Source organism: Delphinus delphis, chromosome 9, assembly GCF_949987515.2.
Source record: "Delphinus delphis chromosome 9, mDelDel1.2, whole genome shotgun sequence".
Classification (NCBI taxonomy): Eukaryota; Metazoa; Chordata; class Mammalia; order Artiodactyla; family Delphinidae; genus Delphinus; species Delphinus delphis.
Window position 1 is genome coordinate 74,357,136 of NC_082691.1, and position 16,995 is coordinate 74,374,130.

Below are 16,995 nucleotides of genomic sequence, written 5' to 3' on the forward strand. Positions count from 1 at the left end.
TTCAGCAACTATCTTCTGCAGCCCTCACTGAAGTGCCCAGCCCTCTCCTGTCCATGGCAGCATCACTCTTCCCCTCATGGCCTGTCTAACCCTTCCTGTTTCCAGAACCCCACCACATTAAGTGCTTCTTCTATGTCTTCATATAAAATCTTGTACAAACCCCTATTATCACTTACCACATGGTAAAACTAACCCTGTTAAATAACCCCACTAGACTGCTGGTTAGGTCTTTGAGAACCAAAAATATGACTTCATCTTTGTTTCCTGGGGTTCTAAAATGGTGCCAAGCACTTAGTGAGGTCAATCAATATTTTCTGAATGAACAACTACATGAATAAATAATTGAAGAAAATTTGGGATGATTGCAGAGCTGGAGTGGGAATCACATTTTGACATCATAATTTTCTTCATTTGCATGAGGGGTTTGAAAAGTACTGATCCTAATAAGATTTTCCTTCTCATCATTTTCTCACTCATGAATCATTAAGTTGGGAAAATGAAAATGTATGTAAAGCATATCAAGTATATTTCATCTTTTGGGGTAATGCCTATCTTTACTCTCAATTTTCTTGCCTGAAATTTATTTTCACGGCTTCAGGGGTAGGAAATGCTAGTACTTAAAACTGTTTGGAAACATTCTCTCTGGCATTTTAGAATGTTGCTATTTCTTTTACTATCCTATTTCCCATTTTGAAATTTATACTAAAACATTGTTTTTATTGAGTTTTACATTTTAGAAAACACAGTCCCATACACTGTCTCATTTGAATCCAGGACAAATTAAATAGCATAGTGGAGAAATCACATAAAAAATGGCCCAGTTTCTTTAGCTTGCAATTTCATCATTTTTGAATGTTTACTTAAGATAACAAGAGCTTAAAGAATTTTTACAAGATTACATATTACTTTCAGATAAAAAAAAAGTAGGTAGTGTTGCAATGAAAATGTTGCACCACTAATGCAACTTATCATAAATCAGGATTTGGTATATTTCCTTCCTTCACGGTATATGTGTATGTAGGGAGGACAAGAGAAGGAATTGAAGGAGGAGGGAGCAGAAGATAAGGATATACTAGATATCTAGGTTATATGTTTTAGGAATAAAAATAATTTCGGCTTCCATAGCTAATCTTCCCAATTTCTTCTCCCTGTTTACTGCCAAATGAGCAAAAGAAGGCACCCTGTTGTATTTTAAAACCATTTTTGCACCCACTCTTCAGCTTCTTTCTTCAGACTATATCTGAACTGCTCCCACTGCAGCCTTACACCTTGATGCTTGTTTAAATGAATGATACCTTTGGGTGAGGTAACATTTCAGTCTACTAGTAGACATCCATTACTTCACTGTGAATGGATGATCTGAGAAGGGGATGCTGAAAACTATATAAGGGGCCCTAGCATGAGGGCCTTGAGTGGAGTGCCACCTGAGAGCATCTTACACTGATTAAAAGACACGCCACCAAAGTGAAAGTCAAGACAGAAAAGGGAGAACAGGAGGCTCCAATGACACAATCTTTACCCTTCACAGTTTTGCTTTTGGACACCTCTGTTCAAACCCCTAGCGAAGGGGTCTGAACAGGGTGGAAGGAGTTGAAGTCAGCTAAGACCATAAAGGAAAGTTCCTTATATCTTGTTAAATGAAAAGGGCCTTGGGAGGGGGCATGAGGGCTCTCCTAGAACCCTGTGCCCTAAAGAAAATGGCAGAAGAGCAAAAGTTAAAATGAAAACTGTACTACAACTTGTGACCATCTGTCTCTCTTCCACCTCACCTCTCTGTGCTGTTGACTGTTGCCATGTATCTGTGGCAAAGAAAGAAGACCATGCAGCAGTCAGAGAAATCAGAGGACACCACTTCAACAATTATCCAAAAATAGGACAGACACCTATCTGCCTGCACTTGGACGTGTCAGGTCATTCAGCTTGGCTGCACAGCTGGAGAAGTTGTTTTGCCATTATAGGAAAAGGTAGGGGTGGAGAATGATGAAAGAAAGGAAGAGACATGACTCAGAGTGGGAAAGAGCACGTAACCAAAGGCAAATATTTCTCCCAGACATAAATGGTTCAGGAAGAGATAGGAGCTACAGGTCATCTTTGGAGCATTCTTTTCTCTCCCTGCCTCTGAGTAGCTTGTCATCGAGCACCTGCCAGTAACAAAAGGGGAGAGAAGGGCAGGAGGCAGGACCTGCCTCTAACTGAATGGCACACCAGTTCCAGCCAAGTGCTGGCTCAGCTAACTGGGACAGTGAAACAAGAGTCATTTGGAAAGTTGCAGGGATAAACACAGCATTTCCCAGGGAGGCAGGTGGCAAAGATAACATGTTTCTTTTACTGAGGAGGACACCAGTTGGAATCCTTCATGCATTACAACAGTGGGAGAATCCTGATCTCTGGTACAAATAATAACATTTCCATTTGTTAAGCATTTATTACTTGCTGGGCATTTATTTAATCTGCACAATAACTCTATGATGTGGGTTCTATTATTGTTTTTCAGATGAGAAAACTGATGTCCTTAAGTTGAAGAATTTTCCCAAGATCACATGGGAGTCAAGATCTGGGCCAAGAGAGTCTGACACCAGAGTTCAGGCTCTTAATCACTACAGAGATTATCGGCTATTTCTAGGATGTGGATATGGCTGTTCTAATGACTAATTCTGCCTTCCGACCAAAATCTTCTTTTTTATTCGTTGTTCAGTCATGTCATCTTTCCTGCTATGAGAAGCACCTTTTTTCTTTCCTTTCTCCCATAAATGGAGTCAGTACAAAGTCCTCAGTGGTGGGAGCGCCCTACAACCTGGTATCTGGGCTCCCTGTACCTTCCTCACTCTGCCCCCTTCTGATCCCTGAGCCCTCCCCCAGCCCTATTCTCTACTTTCCTGAGCACACCATTTCCTTCCCTGTATGATCTGTGCCCTAGGCCCTAACACTCCAGCTAATGTCAGAAAAATATCTTTCAGGGACTTCCCTGGCAGTCCAGTGGTTAAGACTTCGCCTTCCAATGCAGGGGGTGCGGGTTCTATCCCTGGTCAGGGAGCTAAAATTTCACATGCCCCAGGGCCAAAAAAACAAGACATAAAACAGAAGCAATATTGTAACAAATTCAAATAAAGACTTTAAAAATGATCCACACCAAAAAAAAATCTTAAAAAAAATTTTTTAAAAAGAAAATTATCTTTCACATGCTATTATTCCCATGTTTTATAAATTTCATAAAATTGTACTACCTTTAACAAAAACTTTCTTATTATGTATCAGAAACACAATGATGATCTTTCTCCTCAATACTAAACACCTAGACATGTAAAATTTTAATAATTACAGTAATAATTTCTCGTTAGGCTAAGCATATACCTTTCGATATAGGGGCCATATTTCATATCTTCATTTGGTTGGAAATTTCTTGTCAGTTTGTACAGCTTTTAGTATGTTATGCAATCCTACTGTCATTTATTTTACCTTGAAAATTCTAGGGAAAACCATATATAATTTTATTTTCCTCCAATAAGATAATTTGCTCATGAGAAATTTTAAAAACAGAAAAACCAGATTGGCGTACACAATCATATTAATGGCTTGGTTGTATATTGTCATACTGCTTTTCAATAGGCTTGTACAATTTACAATTGCAATAGCAGTGTATGTGTCTCCACACATTATCAGCATTCATGTGTATATATGTATATTAGTAAAAGTTACATATATATGTAATTTTTACTAAGATATTAGGTGGTATTATAGAACAACATTATAGTATTCCATTTTGCACACATAAAATTTTAACAAACATTTTTCTACAGTGATAACTAGTACTGTGATCCCCACACTCATTTTCCCCTAATTTTTCATTCACTTTAATATAGTAATGCTGTCTGTGCTTTGCAATAACAGTTATGCTGAACACCTATCATAGGGCATGGTGTTTATATTTCCCACTATTGGCAATGGCGAGCAGAGATCCACCCACTCTTCTGCTCTTCCTTCCCTCTTTCTCCTCCTCTCTGCTCTCATCCAGTCCAATGAACTGAATATTTTAGATGGCTTTGAAGGGTGAAGGCTTACAATGTTTTGCTATAAGACAAAGAAAAATTCAGTGGATCACACATGATCTTGATTTCTTTAGAACTCTGTCTTAAATGATCTCACAAAGTTTAATATTCTTTCTGATTGAAACTTTGCAAATAGTGCACCAAAATAAAGAAATCACCAAATGAACATGTCTGCAAAAACAAACATTTTTTACATACATAGTTTCTCACAAAGCAGTTGTGATAAACTAGTCAATATCATAATAGGGAGCCATATGGAAAATGAGAAGTCATCACACTGGAATATATAAAAAGCGTAAGATACAAGCAAGCCTTCCTTCCCAGTTTAGACATGACTGTGTTGAGGCAGTCACAGAAATAGCACACATTATTTAGGGTTAGGTAATATAAACTAAATGAAATCTCCACAGAGTATCTAGCATATTCAATCAATTTCATGGTAGCCTCCGTGTGCAGGGGCCATGAAGAGGGCGGAAGGGGTGAGGGAGGGCCATGATCAAAGCATTGGAAATAAAATATCAAAAAAAAAATTTTATCGTATAGAAAAAACAAGTGAGCGATCAACTGAATTATTTATGTACATTTTATTTAGACAAGAGGAAGATCTTATGATGATTATAAATTTGAAAATAGACCCCTGAAAAAGAGCCAGAGTTGTTGATATTATTTATTCTAAAGGTGAGTAAAGGGCCACATAAAAGATGAAAAATATTGTACAAAGAACGATTTTATTAAAACTATTTTTTTTCTGAGAGAGAGAAAGACTAAGTGGGGTCATCTTAAGTGATAATTTTATTAGAGTAGGCACATGCCAAACGAATTGTGATCCTAAATATATTGAACAAGAGGAAATGGCAAAAAAGATCATAAACTACTTTTCATGTTAGAACTTTTGGAAAGATGAGACAGATCATATGCAGGCAGTCTCTATGCTGCATGATGAACTAGGGATTCATGTAAAGATTTCCATGATTTCATGATTCTTAGAGTTGAAGAAATATTCAGAATTGGAAAGGAAAATCCTCCCAGTCTTAAAATCTTCAATGAAGTTGGCCCAGCATGACACGCTTCTAGTGCAGGGTGGGTTTGGGCTACTTTGAAGCCCTCCCTAAGGCCAGTGCTGCCTCAGCTCTTGCCACAGCCAACACGTTTTGGGTGTGGCTAATGGGAGAATTTAATACAGCTCAACTCCTTTCGTAGCAAACAAACAAAGCAAAAAAAGAAACCAACAACAACAAAAACCCATCCTGGCTGCTGTCCAGTTTGTAATTCCTGATTTCACATCCCAAGAAGACTTCAGTTTATAGAAATGGAAAGAACTGCCAGTTCCCTGTAAGCAACTTGGACAACTTAGCCTGTAGGGTTTCCCCTTAAATGATGCTTCCTTCAATTTCCTTCAAATATTTCTTTAATAGTATGTTACTTCCTTTTCAGAGTTGGGATTCCCTGTAAGTCATCCAGGCTGCCTTACTACTGCTCTTCCTATGATGATGTACAAGCTCTGTTATGCATGTATTTGTGGAGGTTTTTCTTCATCCGTGGTTCTTATATATGAGGATTTTTTGTTTTGTTTTGTTTTTTAGTTTATTTGCTGACATAACTTCTGCTTTTTTTTCATTTTCCCAAGACTGAATGATTATTTAATAAAAAGCATTCCACACTGTATAGAAACCAACACTCTCTCCCATAATTCTGTGTATATGGGACTACAGAAATGTCACTGTCCCTGTCCCACATCTTCAAATTGACATTCTCAGGTCACAACAATAAGTCTTCCTAAAGGGGACCTTCTGGAAAAACAAGCTATTTCCTCGGCTCATATTTCCCTCTTTTTGTAGCAGGCACCAGCCATCTATCCAAGAAGTATATATTGGGGAGTAAGGAGGGCATCCATCAGCAAGCCCACAGCTGTTGACAGCCATAAGATTAGAGACAAGCACAAAGGGATAGATCAACACACTGGCAAAAAAATCCTGTGACAGCTAGGGAATAACTCATTTCATTCATAGGGGAAACCCCACCGTTTGGTGCAAGGACATTGATGAGGTAGGCCACTGAGTTACAGAGCCACAAAGAAGTGATGTCACCTAGGAGGCGAGGAATAACACCCACAAAAATCCTAGTATGTCCTCTTCCTGATAGATAGTTACTATGGAGTCACAAAGTCCATGGTACTTGGATTCTCTGCCAATGAATTGTACCATAGATCTCAGGGTGCTCACGTGAAAGGGATGAGTGATGAGAGTAGCAGCAGAAGAAGCCATCATCTCTCCAGTTGTCTCCTTGATAACTCGGTCAGAGATGAAACTTCTTTCTGTACATTTCCAAATCATGACTCCTCAACCTTGTCACACTACTGGTAATGTTGTAAAACTTTACCATGGACCACAGTTCCAAGGACCCCTGAACACAGTCTTGGAGTTAAGCCTGTGCACAACCCACACTTTCCATGGATGTTTGCAATGTGCTGAGCCTAACAAAAAAGACCAGGAAGCTGACATACTTGCCGCCCCAAAATGTTTCGTCCAACTGTTGGAGGAAGAGGCTCATATCCCACCTTCACATACAAGAGTGGCTGGGACAGGATGGTGAGACGAGAGCCCAGGAGCACCTGACTGGTAGCGTCCGCCATGATGGCACCCACTGAGGGACATACAGACTGAGCCACCAAGCAACGGAGCCGGTCTGGGATCATGTGCCAGGCCCACGGGTTTCACTGGCCCACCCTCGTGTGCGCACACTCACTCCCTGCCCAGCTTCTGCCTAACAGCTCCCTAACACCTTCAGAGAATAAGCATTTTCAAGTTTCCCCTAGAATGCTGCTTTTCAAAGTTTAATGTGCATACGAATAACCTGGCGATCGTGTTAAAATGCAGATTCTGATTCAATAAATCTGGGATTGGACCTGAGATTCTGGTTTATAACAAGCTCCCAGCTGATGCTGCTGGTGAGGCTGCAGGTCCCTTTGTGTAGCAAGGCCCTAGTAATTAGCTTGAGTAAGACATGGAGAGAGATGAAGATGAAGTAGCTAAAGACAGAGAAAAGAAGAAACTGAAAGAGAGATTATTTGACGCTCTGAAAAGATTCTAGGGCTTAACTGGTGGCGCAGTGGTTAAGAATCTGCCTGCCAATTCAGGGGACGCTGGTTCGAGCCCTGTCCGGGAAGATCCCACATGCCCCAGAGCCACAACTACTGAAGCCCCCGGGCCTAGAGCCCGTGCTCCTCAGCAAGAGAAGCCACCGCAATGAGAAGCCCGTGCACGGTAACGAAGACCCAACACAATCAAAAAAGAAAAAAGAAAAGAAAGATTCTACAGTCTGTCCCATAACTATAATCCCCCATACTAGGTTTAAAACACATTCACATTCCCTCTGAAGTAAGTTGAACTGATTGACAGCAAAGCCAGCAGTGCCGAATTAAACCCATCCTCCAGTATGTACAAAAGCTCATGTTACAGACCAAAATTTTCCCTGGAATTGGTTAAAAAAAAAAAAAAACCTTCAATATACTCAATATATAATTATAAGAAAGTAAAGTTCTCTATAAAGACCAGACCACTTAATAAATGGTCAATATGAACTGATATATACTTTTTGAAGAGTGAAATATTTTATGATTAAGCATTGTTGCCTCAAAGGGAGTGGTTGTAGACATAAATTTCCCCCAGGTAAAAGCAACTCCTGGTAAATAGTTTATTTACTAGGGAAAGGGCCAAAAGGAAAGAGAGTTTCCTTTGTTAAATAATGGAGCTCTGACAAAGCCAGATGGGTTGGTTACAAAACAAAGGGCTTTTGTAAAGGACTCCTCCCAAATATTTACATTAACTTAAGAAAAATATGAAAGTTTTACAGTGTATATCTCCTTACAATTTCATGGTAGTATTCAGGGACTACTACCATTTTTGTTCTTTATCACTTCATTAAAATAGAATTTTTAAATTAATTATTTGTTAAAATAAAATATGTGATGTTCTAAATTTAGATTTACTTGTAGGCTGTTCAAACACTCTACTAGTATACTATAAAATGCCATTTATCTCATATATATTACATTATATATTATATTACATTTTGTTGTCCTATTAGGTTTGCTGAGAGTTAGTCACACTTTGAATAAGATTTATGGAGTTTCCATATTTATAAAGGGTGATCAGAATTTTGTTTCACTTGAATAGAAGGAAATGTAGTCATCGTCCACATATCTAAAATTCTGCTTCTCTCAACTAGATGTAATGTAGCAATCTGGCTCACCACTTGACACCAATTTTTCTGAAACATTGCTATGCCCGAGCCTCATATTAAACATTTTCAATCTTGGATTAGTTAGGACTGTAATTAGCATTACTTTTATTATTTATATAAATCTACCTAGGTAAAAAACAAAATGAGCCAAATGTTGATATTTTTACCTCTCTTTTCACGTTTTCTGAACATATTATTCCTTGATTATATCAGTGTTTGGACTAAGACTTCCTCTCTTTAATAAATGTTGGAACAATTATTTTGGTAGGGCTATTATCCAGTTATTAAAATAGTCAAGGTAGGTAGAGCACTGCTATCATGAAGAAATGATGAACTGAACCTGGAATTTTAGCACAAATAAGAAAGAATTCAAAGTGATTTGTGCTTGCTTACATTTAGCATTTTCTCAATATTTAGATTTACTTGTACGCTGACAAATCAGATTGTATTATGATTTTGTTTTTAATGTAATTTATGGGGGAAAAACTCAAGGAAAAATTTACATATAAAAGAAAAAGGAAGTCTGTAGATTTTGAATACCTACTCTTAGAGACAAAATTTCGCTGCATTTTCAAGGAAAAATCACAAGTTTCATCATATTGAGTTCTAAATCCGGAACAATAATAATGACGATGACAATAAGATGGCCTAATTTTTGAAAGTAAGGTAGATTGTCAGCTGCTTTGAAAATCATATTCTGCTTAAAGCCAAGAGAATTTATTTTGTGACCTGCTGGGCCCCTTGATCTGAGGCCCTCTGTCAAGCATTGTATTTGAGAATCCTTATATAGAAAATTTGCATTTAATGTAAGATTAAGAGATTTAGTTATTGTTGTTACCAACTGTTTAATACAAAGATTTTTAAAACATATGTAAAGCTTTCTGAGAATGAAATAAAAGATAGCAAAGGGTATATCGCAGAAATTAGATTAAAACTTGAAAAATTGAAAGCCAGTCGCAGAAGACCACACACAGGTGATGTAGATTTGGGCTTCTCACATCTTGCTGCATTCACACCCTCACCTTGGACTCATCTTGGTGGGATTTACTTGTCAGTCCCTTGACTTTGGGCTGAGTCATATGACTTGCCTTGGCCAACAGAACAGGACAGAAGTGTCAGTATGTCATTTCCAAGTGTAGGCTTCTAGAAGTCTTGCACATTTTATCTTGTCTCTTGTGCCTCTGCTGCTCCTTGGAGCATGAGAAGAACCTGCCCTAACTAGCTTGCTGGTCCAAGGAGGGTGAGAGACATACGGAGCAGAGCCAGCACAGGCCTGCCATGGGAAGCAGAATTGCCCCAGCCATCCCAGCCTAGACCAGCTGAGCCCCAGCCAAGCCAACCCATGAATCTGTGAAAATAAATGGTTGTTCTTTAGAACCACTGAGCTTTGTAGTACTTTATTTGTGCTGAATTATTGTAGCAATAATTGATACACCCTAAAATTCAATTTTAAAATATGTGTTAGATATATGATGACAAAGAATCAGTTCACTGCATCTTTTGCTTTTAATTAGCTGTTGTGAATTCAGACATAGTCATCTGTACTGATTTAGTACTTACAACTATATTTTTACCAATTTTACTTAGGACACAGACAAGAATTGTACTTTTCTACACAAGATTTCCTACTCAAAACTTTTCGCAAGAATTAAACTTATTTCAATAATACTGAATAACCAGTCAGATTGATTTGGTCTTGAATAACAAAGATTTTACAGGAAAATTATATAGTAAACTGATACAGTAAAAGCTAAAGCCTAAAGATATTATTCCACCATCAATATTTTGAGCTAATTAGAAGAATATAAGCCTTAATATAAGGCTATCAATGAAATGTAAATGTTGGCAGAAGTTCTAAAGTTACATATTTGGAATTTGAATTTGAGGGTTTGTTATAATTCAGAAAAACCAGATAGATCTTATATGTCACCAGCAAAATCTTACCAGGATTATGTTTTCTTCCAGTTTATTGAGATATAATTGATACACATCACTACATAAGTTTAAGGTATATAGCATGATGATACACACATCATGAAATGATTATCCCAATAAGTTCAGTGAACATTCATCATTTACTATATATATAAAATTAAAGAAATAGGAAAAAAAGGTTTTTCCTTGTGATGAGAACTCAAGATTTACTCTTTTAACAATTTTCATATATAACATACAGCAGCGTTAATTATGTTTATCACTCACACATTACATCTCTATTACTCTTATAACTGGAAGTTTGTACCTTTTGACTAGCTTCATCTAATTCCCCCTCCAAGGGAAAGAGGAAAACTAGTGAATGATGACACTTTTGAAATGTTTACTGATGTTCTTTTCTGGATGCCCATGGAGCCTTCCCCTACCTCACCTTCCACCATACCTAGGGAAGGATTATTACAACGAAAAAGCAGAGATAAGGCTTCTCTTGATTCCAAAAGCCTTGGTCCTGGGGGAATTCAGGGCATTAAAGAAATTGAGTGATATATGAGCAAGGCTTCCTGCTCAAGGGAGACAAAATTAGGAAAATAAACAAAGTAATTTTTGACACATGTGTATCCCTAGCATGAACCCAGATAAAAGAGGATCTGAGAGCAGAGGTACTTGTGCCTCCTGCTTCTGAGTAGGGCCTGTAGAGATAGCAACCCTCTAGAGTTCCTCTGCACGGTGGTAGGGCATTTATTCTGTTCTCTACACCACATTTACCATAGGAGGCTCCATGATGCTGCATCAGGCCTGCCCACCCAGATTCATCAGACTTACACAGAGCCCCAAGAAAAGGACAGAAGTAGCAAAAGGTGTCTCTAGCCCTAAGGGTCATATTGAATCAGCATGAGGACATTATAGCAGCATCCTGAACAGACCAATGACAGACAGGATATGTACCTATCAACAGATCCAAGATGTACAACTAAGGAAGAGACTCTCCTCCACAGACCCACCCTGAGACTCCTTGGCAATAAGCCCCTGGAACTTAGATGCAATACAACCTTAACAAAATGGAAGAAACTAGGACTTGATTGAGGTGAAGGTTCTGCCACCTGAAGGAATGGGGTTTGTAAAAGAAATTAAGTTCAGTTATTAATAAAAGAGAAAGTTATGCCTCACAGGAGACCAGAATAATATCTATGTTTTCCACTTTAAAAATCTGAAGCAAACCAGGCAAAACAAAAGTATTTGATCAGGCTTATGGTGAGCGTTCATTACACTATTTGGTATATCTTAGATGGTTGAACTATTTTACAATAAAAATACTATAAAAGGAAATATACTTATTTCAATCCTGAATCTGTGGACTGAAATTTGTCTCCTTAACCCTAGCATCTGTTTTGATTTAGGCAGTATCCTCAGTGGTTTAAATGCATCACCTCATTGAATGTTCACAGCACCCCTCTTGGGTAGACGTCAATTACATTTTTCATTTTACAAATAAAGAAAGTAAAGTTAATTTAAAGAAACAGTATAAAAAGAATACTTTTTCAGCCATCTTGATCAGATTTTTAAGATGTAGAAATAGTTGTCCTTTTTTTTTTTAAGAAAATAAATAGAAAAAAATCATTTAAGAGAGTCAAAATGTAAAGACCAATGAATTCCTCAAACTGAGGAAGATTCCAGTGAGGCCTTCAAACCAGAACAGGGATAGGAAGGGACTGGGTGATGAGGCAAAGTCTTCTTCTAGAAAGCCATTTCTTTCCATGTATAAAATGGAAGGTATGGAAGAAGGTATGGCAGGTATGGGAAGAAGGCCTGAATGGGATCTGGGTTATGAGGGTGAATAGGGGAAGGTATGAGAGGTGGTGATGGTGAAAACAGGGTAAATACTAGCTGAAACACAGATTGTAAAAATATTGCCATTTATGTACTTGTGTATAAATAGTCACTGCTCTAAAATGTACTCCCTCCCCTCCTGTCCTTCTCCCAAGGGCCCCCAACTCCCAATAAGCCAGCAGCTAGCTGGCAGGACACTAAGGCACAGCTCCAGAGCTGTGACTCAAGCCTAGAATGACTGCTTGGTGGCTCTGCCATACTAGTTATTAAATTGTTTTTATATCACACCTAGTGATATTTCTTATTATAATCTAAGCTACACGCACTTTTTTGAACTCATCAACAAAGGCACATTTGGGCAGTATCAAGCTTCTGAGTGTTGAGAAATCTTGGAAAGATGACTGCTTTTTTAAACCTTCATATCATTATAAGCGGTCAAACCTTAGACTCCTAATCCTGGAGTGGGAATGAGATGAAGCCAGCTGAGAGTATGAAGAGGACCTAGGGTGGAAGGGATGGGAAGACGAAGCTGTGCTCAGGGGTTAGGGAGCCTAGAGAAAGAGATGAGAGAACACGAAAGGCAACAAACGTCACAGTACTGCCACAGCCGTCCTCATTACACTACTTAAGAATCCCAGGCCCCGCAAGTTGTTAACAGGTGCTATAGTTATTTATGAATTTTAAAATGTTTCATTGCCCCACAAAACTCCTTAAGAACACATCATTTTCATGTATTTAAACTTCAGTTTCCTTATTTCGAAGACGGCTGGTTTGATGACCTGTGTCCTTTCAGCTCTCTATATAGTAACATATAATGCATGAGCTGACCTTTAAGGCTGCTTCCTAAAAAAAAAAAACGTAGAGGGCAAATGAGTTGCCATTTACCCATTTTTTTTTTTTTTTTTTTTTTAGTAAATGATTTGGAGAAGTTATTAACTTGCCTCTAAGCCTAAAGTTATATCTGTGGGTATCAAAAAATATATATATCTCTTTACATCATCTATTCATTTCAAATCTCTGCTAACAGTGTTCTACTTCATCTTCATCATGAGATCTTTGTATCTCATGAAGTTGGATGGAGCCAATTATCCCAATCAGCTATTATAACCAGAATATGATCTGTTTCTCTTTGGTGCCAGCTTCTTGTTGGGGCAGGTTAATGAAGAGTTTGTGGTTTTTCTTCTCATTAGGAATTCATTTTGGCATTGACAACGCTTCACTGATCATTATGATTCCATGTGCTGTGCTGACTTTGGGGTGGACTTCCCCAGGGAGGCTGCTTTCCCTCCTTTGAGTGCTAGTTAAGCATTCACTCACAGGCCTCCCCACAAAGTCCATTCCTTGCTGGAATGCAGGACATGCTCTCTCCCTGTTCCTGTTGACTTTTTTCACAGTCAAGATTACTCACTGCAGCTGAAGACTGAATAACAAAAGATGGGAAACAGCTTCCACATTTTTCCATAGAACAAAACTCAACTGCTTTGCAGCCAACATTTTTATGAAGGAGGAGTTAGAGGAATAGCAATCTTTTCGCAATCATTAGAGGTAGACTAGGCACTACACAACACACTGAGCCTGACACCTCCCTTTTCTAGAATATTATGTTTGTTAACATGTAATCTGTTCAAAGCATTTAGAAATGCAATTTGGCAGAAGTAAAATTAAGAAAACCCAACTTTGGGAAGATCTTTAGTATTCTAATGATGACTAGTCAGCATAATTAAAGTCATGCCAACATTTGTGACATTTTCTCTGCCATCTAGTTGAAATTGATTTTTTCTCCAAAAACTGTATTGCCTTTCTGCTATCAACAATAACAAAAACCTGTGCTTTGTCATTCTCTTTTATATGTTTATGTCTTCTCTCCACCTTGATAATCAACTCTAGGAGTTCCATCCTCTAATTCCCTTTCTCCTCCTCCTTTTGTGTCCATCCCCATTTTCCCTCTTCTAGACTGCCAGTATTTTTAATGTATCCTGTGCCCTTTCAGGTATAGTACCAGCTTTTTCATTTCAAATCATAATTTGACTTTCGATCGCATGTGGAACATAATGCAAAATGTCCTTTCCGTTTTAGGATAGTGAATCTCCTTATTATTGCCCCAAAGTAAAATGACTGATTATTGCTCAATTCATCTTGTGCCACTTTATAATAAGGTAAAGAAAACCCCGATTTAGGAACAGATAAAATATTTTCATTGCTAACAACTTTTTTAAAAATTCTAATCAATTACTAGAAAAACTAAGCCTCCTCTAACTCACAGCCAAGCACTTAAAAAAAAAAAAAAGAATCTTCTCTGGTAAACTTGAAACTCCAATTAAATATTTGTACAATTGTAAATATTTTATGTATTTTGTAAATATGGCATCACCTGTTTCTTTAGTTCCAGGGGGGAAAAAGTAATAAATTAATGGAAGAGTTAAACATTTTTATTTCTTATTTCAAAGCATTTGAGAGACATTTCAGAAGCGGTTGGTAAATGTTAAATTCTGCATGCCTGCTTCTCCAAGTTTCCATCCACACAGACTAGATGTAAACCAGTGTCACCAAAAGCACACCACACACGCACCCACACAGATTCCTTCCTTGTGTTTAGATGTGAAATGCACCTAAAGGTTCCGGGTCATTTTTCATCCCTTCCTCTGTGAAACAGGGAGATAGTTGTGTCTTAAGCAGCGATGGAACGTGGGCGATGAGAAGAAAAGGCTTAGAACAGGGCAGAATTCTTTAAGAAGCTCGGTTGCCCATACTGGGCATCTCTGCAGGCAGTCGACTTCCTCCACTCCCCACCCCTGCTGGGATGATGCACTGCGAAAACATTAGCTCCCCTGCCCGGACGCCTCTCAGTGGCTTATAGTTGGAAAAATGTTGCCCCAGGTTTAAAATATCTGCCCAAGCAGCCCAGACGGTGAAAACGCTTTCTCATTGCTCTTTACTCTTTGCGAGCGCTCCCCGCCCTCTGCTGCCAAAACCTGGGGGATGTGCCTAGACCCGGCGCAGCACACATCCCGGCCAACCGCGAGCAGAACAAACCCTTGGCGGAGAGCCAGGAGGCTCCCTCCCAGCCACCGCCCCCCCCACCCCCGCCAGAGCCTCCCCACCCCCCCACCCCCATACAATACAAGATCTTCCTTTCTCAGTTCCCTTAAATCACAGCCCAGGGAAATCTCCTCAGAGCCTTCATCCAGCCACGGGCCAGAATGTCGGGGGGCAAATACGTAGACTCAGAGGTAGGCTCGGGTGGGTGTGCTCCGGTATCGCGGCGCGCAAGAAGTGCTGCTTCTGCTATCACCCACTCCAAATATTCCGACTTCTTTGCTTGCCTCAGCCCTCTCTCGACGTCGGAGCACTCCTCTCCCCTGGCATTGCTGAGGAATGGGTCTGGGCGGGGAGGTGAAGAGGAGGCAGGAATGTTTTATGTTTTCCTGTTAGGAAGGGGGTCAAGGGAGCCCCTAAGCTAGAGGATCGCGGAGAAGGGGGTCGTCGGGGTCCTCAAGTTGGGTCTGCCAGACCGAGGGCGCGTTTCTGAATGGCTCAGGGGCACTGCCTTATTGCGGGACCCCCACGGTCCGGCCCCAGTCTTCTGGGAGGCAGAGAGCCAGAGCAGAGGGTGGGAGCTCATTCACTCGCAGTCTTGGGGACAAGAACAAGGCGCCTGAACCGGCTGGCCGGGGCGACAGCGCGCGTCTTGTTTGCACTTTCCAAAGCTCTTGGGCCACCTCAAGAACTCTTCCTGCATCTCGGCGCCTGGCAGGGGTGTCTGGAGAGGAGCGGACCTCCCCTCCCCCTAACTACCACTCCCCCCCCCCCCCCCCGCCCTTCCAACCACCTCTCGGCGCTCTGTCTCCGCCTGGGTGTCGAGACCTCGTTTTCCCAAACTCAGCCGCCGTTCAGCGACCGGCCGGCAGCCTGGGAGTGACCTGAGGGTGGGTCGGGGGGTTGTGCAGGTTAGATACCGTTCTAGAGAGCTTAGGAGGGTCTGACACTTGGCTCGACCCAAAGATGGGGGATGCGGGACTGTGAGCACCAGGGGAGTGGTGGGAGCTGCGCAGGAACAGAGACTGCAAAGGGAGGGTGGGGGACGCGGACAGGTGCGGAGGATGTTCCATGGGTCGGGGGGTTCCAGCTGGGTCTTAAGGATGAAGCTAGAAGGGATTATGGAGAGAAGGGAAATGGAGGCCAGGGACGGGAACAGGTGAAGAGCTCGGGTAGAGGGTGGCGTGGCGGAGAGAGGGGCTGGAGAAAAGTCGAAAGTCTGGTCCTCTCCCCTGCGGGGGTCTCCGCGGGGTGCCGCGGGCAGGGCGTGCACAGGGCTGAGGCCGGGGCGGACCGCACGGCGGGGTCTGCCCTGACCCCTGGCGGTGGCGGGCGGGGGAGGCAGGAGCTCCCTGCCTGGTACTGAGGGGTGTGGTGTCCTCTCCTCGATCCTCTTAAAAAGCTTGCGGCTCCAAGGAGTTTACTGTGCGCGGAGCCACCGCTTCCGAAGCGGTTAGTTCGATTTTGAGCCTCGAGGTTTGCCGCGCTACTAGGCTGACTTTTCTGATCGCCGGTTTTTCTTTTTGAAATTTTCTTCCTACCGCCGGTGCCACCCTCCCCCTCCTGGCCGTCCGCCCTCCGCAGGGACATCTCTACACTGTTCCCATCCGGGAACAGGGCAACATCTACAAGCCCAACAACAAGGCCATGGCAGAAGAGATGAACGAGAAGCAAATGTACGACGCGCACACCAAGGAGATCGACCTGGTCAACCGCGACCCCAAGCATCTCAACGACGACGTGGTCAAGGTAAGGTGAGACGGCCAGCAAGGAAGGGATGTGCCCCGAGAAGACACTGAGAGGGCTGGGACAGCTCTCCTCTGGCCAGCAGCCTGTGTATCTTTCCCTGTCTTTGCCACACACTCACCATTTTCTGGGCTTGATGTGCGGGAACTCCCGCGGTTGTCAG

General features: G+C 41.1%; 2 protein-coding genes and 1 pseudogene across 9 annotated transcripts in view; 1 reads left to right on the forward strand and 2 right to left on the reverse strand.

Annotated features, from left to right (window-relative positions):
• Window positions 1-16,995, reverse strand: part of TFEC (transcription factor EC) — a 668,004-nt gene that overhangs the window by 516,165 nt on the left and 134,844 nt on the right. The window lies entirely within an intron of this gene.
• LOC132430710 (mitochondrial carrier homolog 2-like) lies at window positions 5,736-6,470 on the reverse strand (annotated as a pseudogene).
• The window catches only part of CAV1 (caveolin 1), a 33,562-nt gene continuing 31,768 nt past the window's right edge, over window positions 15,202-16,995 (forward strand). Inside the window, exons 1-2 of one of the 2 annotated variants that reach the window (XM_060020768.1) lie at window positions 15,202-15,280; window positions 16,671-16,835. In XM_060020768.1, the coding sequence (XP_059876751.1) occupies window positions 15,251-15,280; window positions 16,671-16,835 (195 nt within the window). In that variant the 5' untranslated portion in view covers window positions 15,202-15,250. Of the gene's footprint in view, window positions 15,281-15,872; window positions 15,977-16,670; window positions 16,836-16,995 lie in introns of those variants that run through there. The other variant, XM_060020769.1, reaches the window with a different exon arrangement.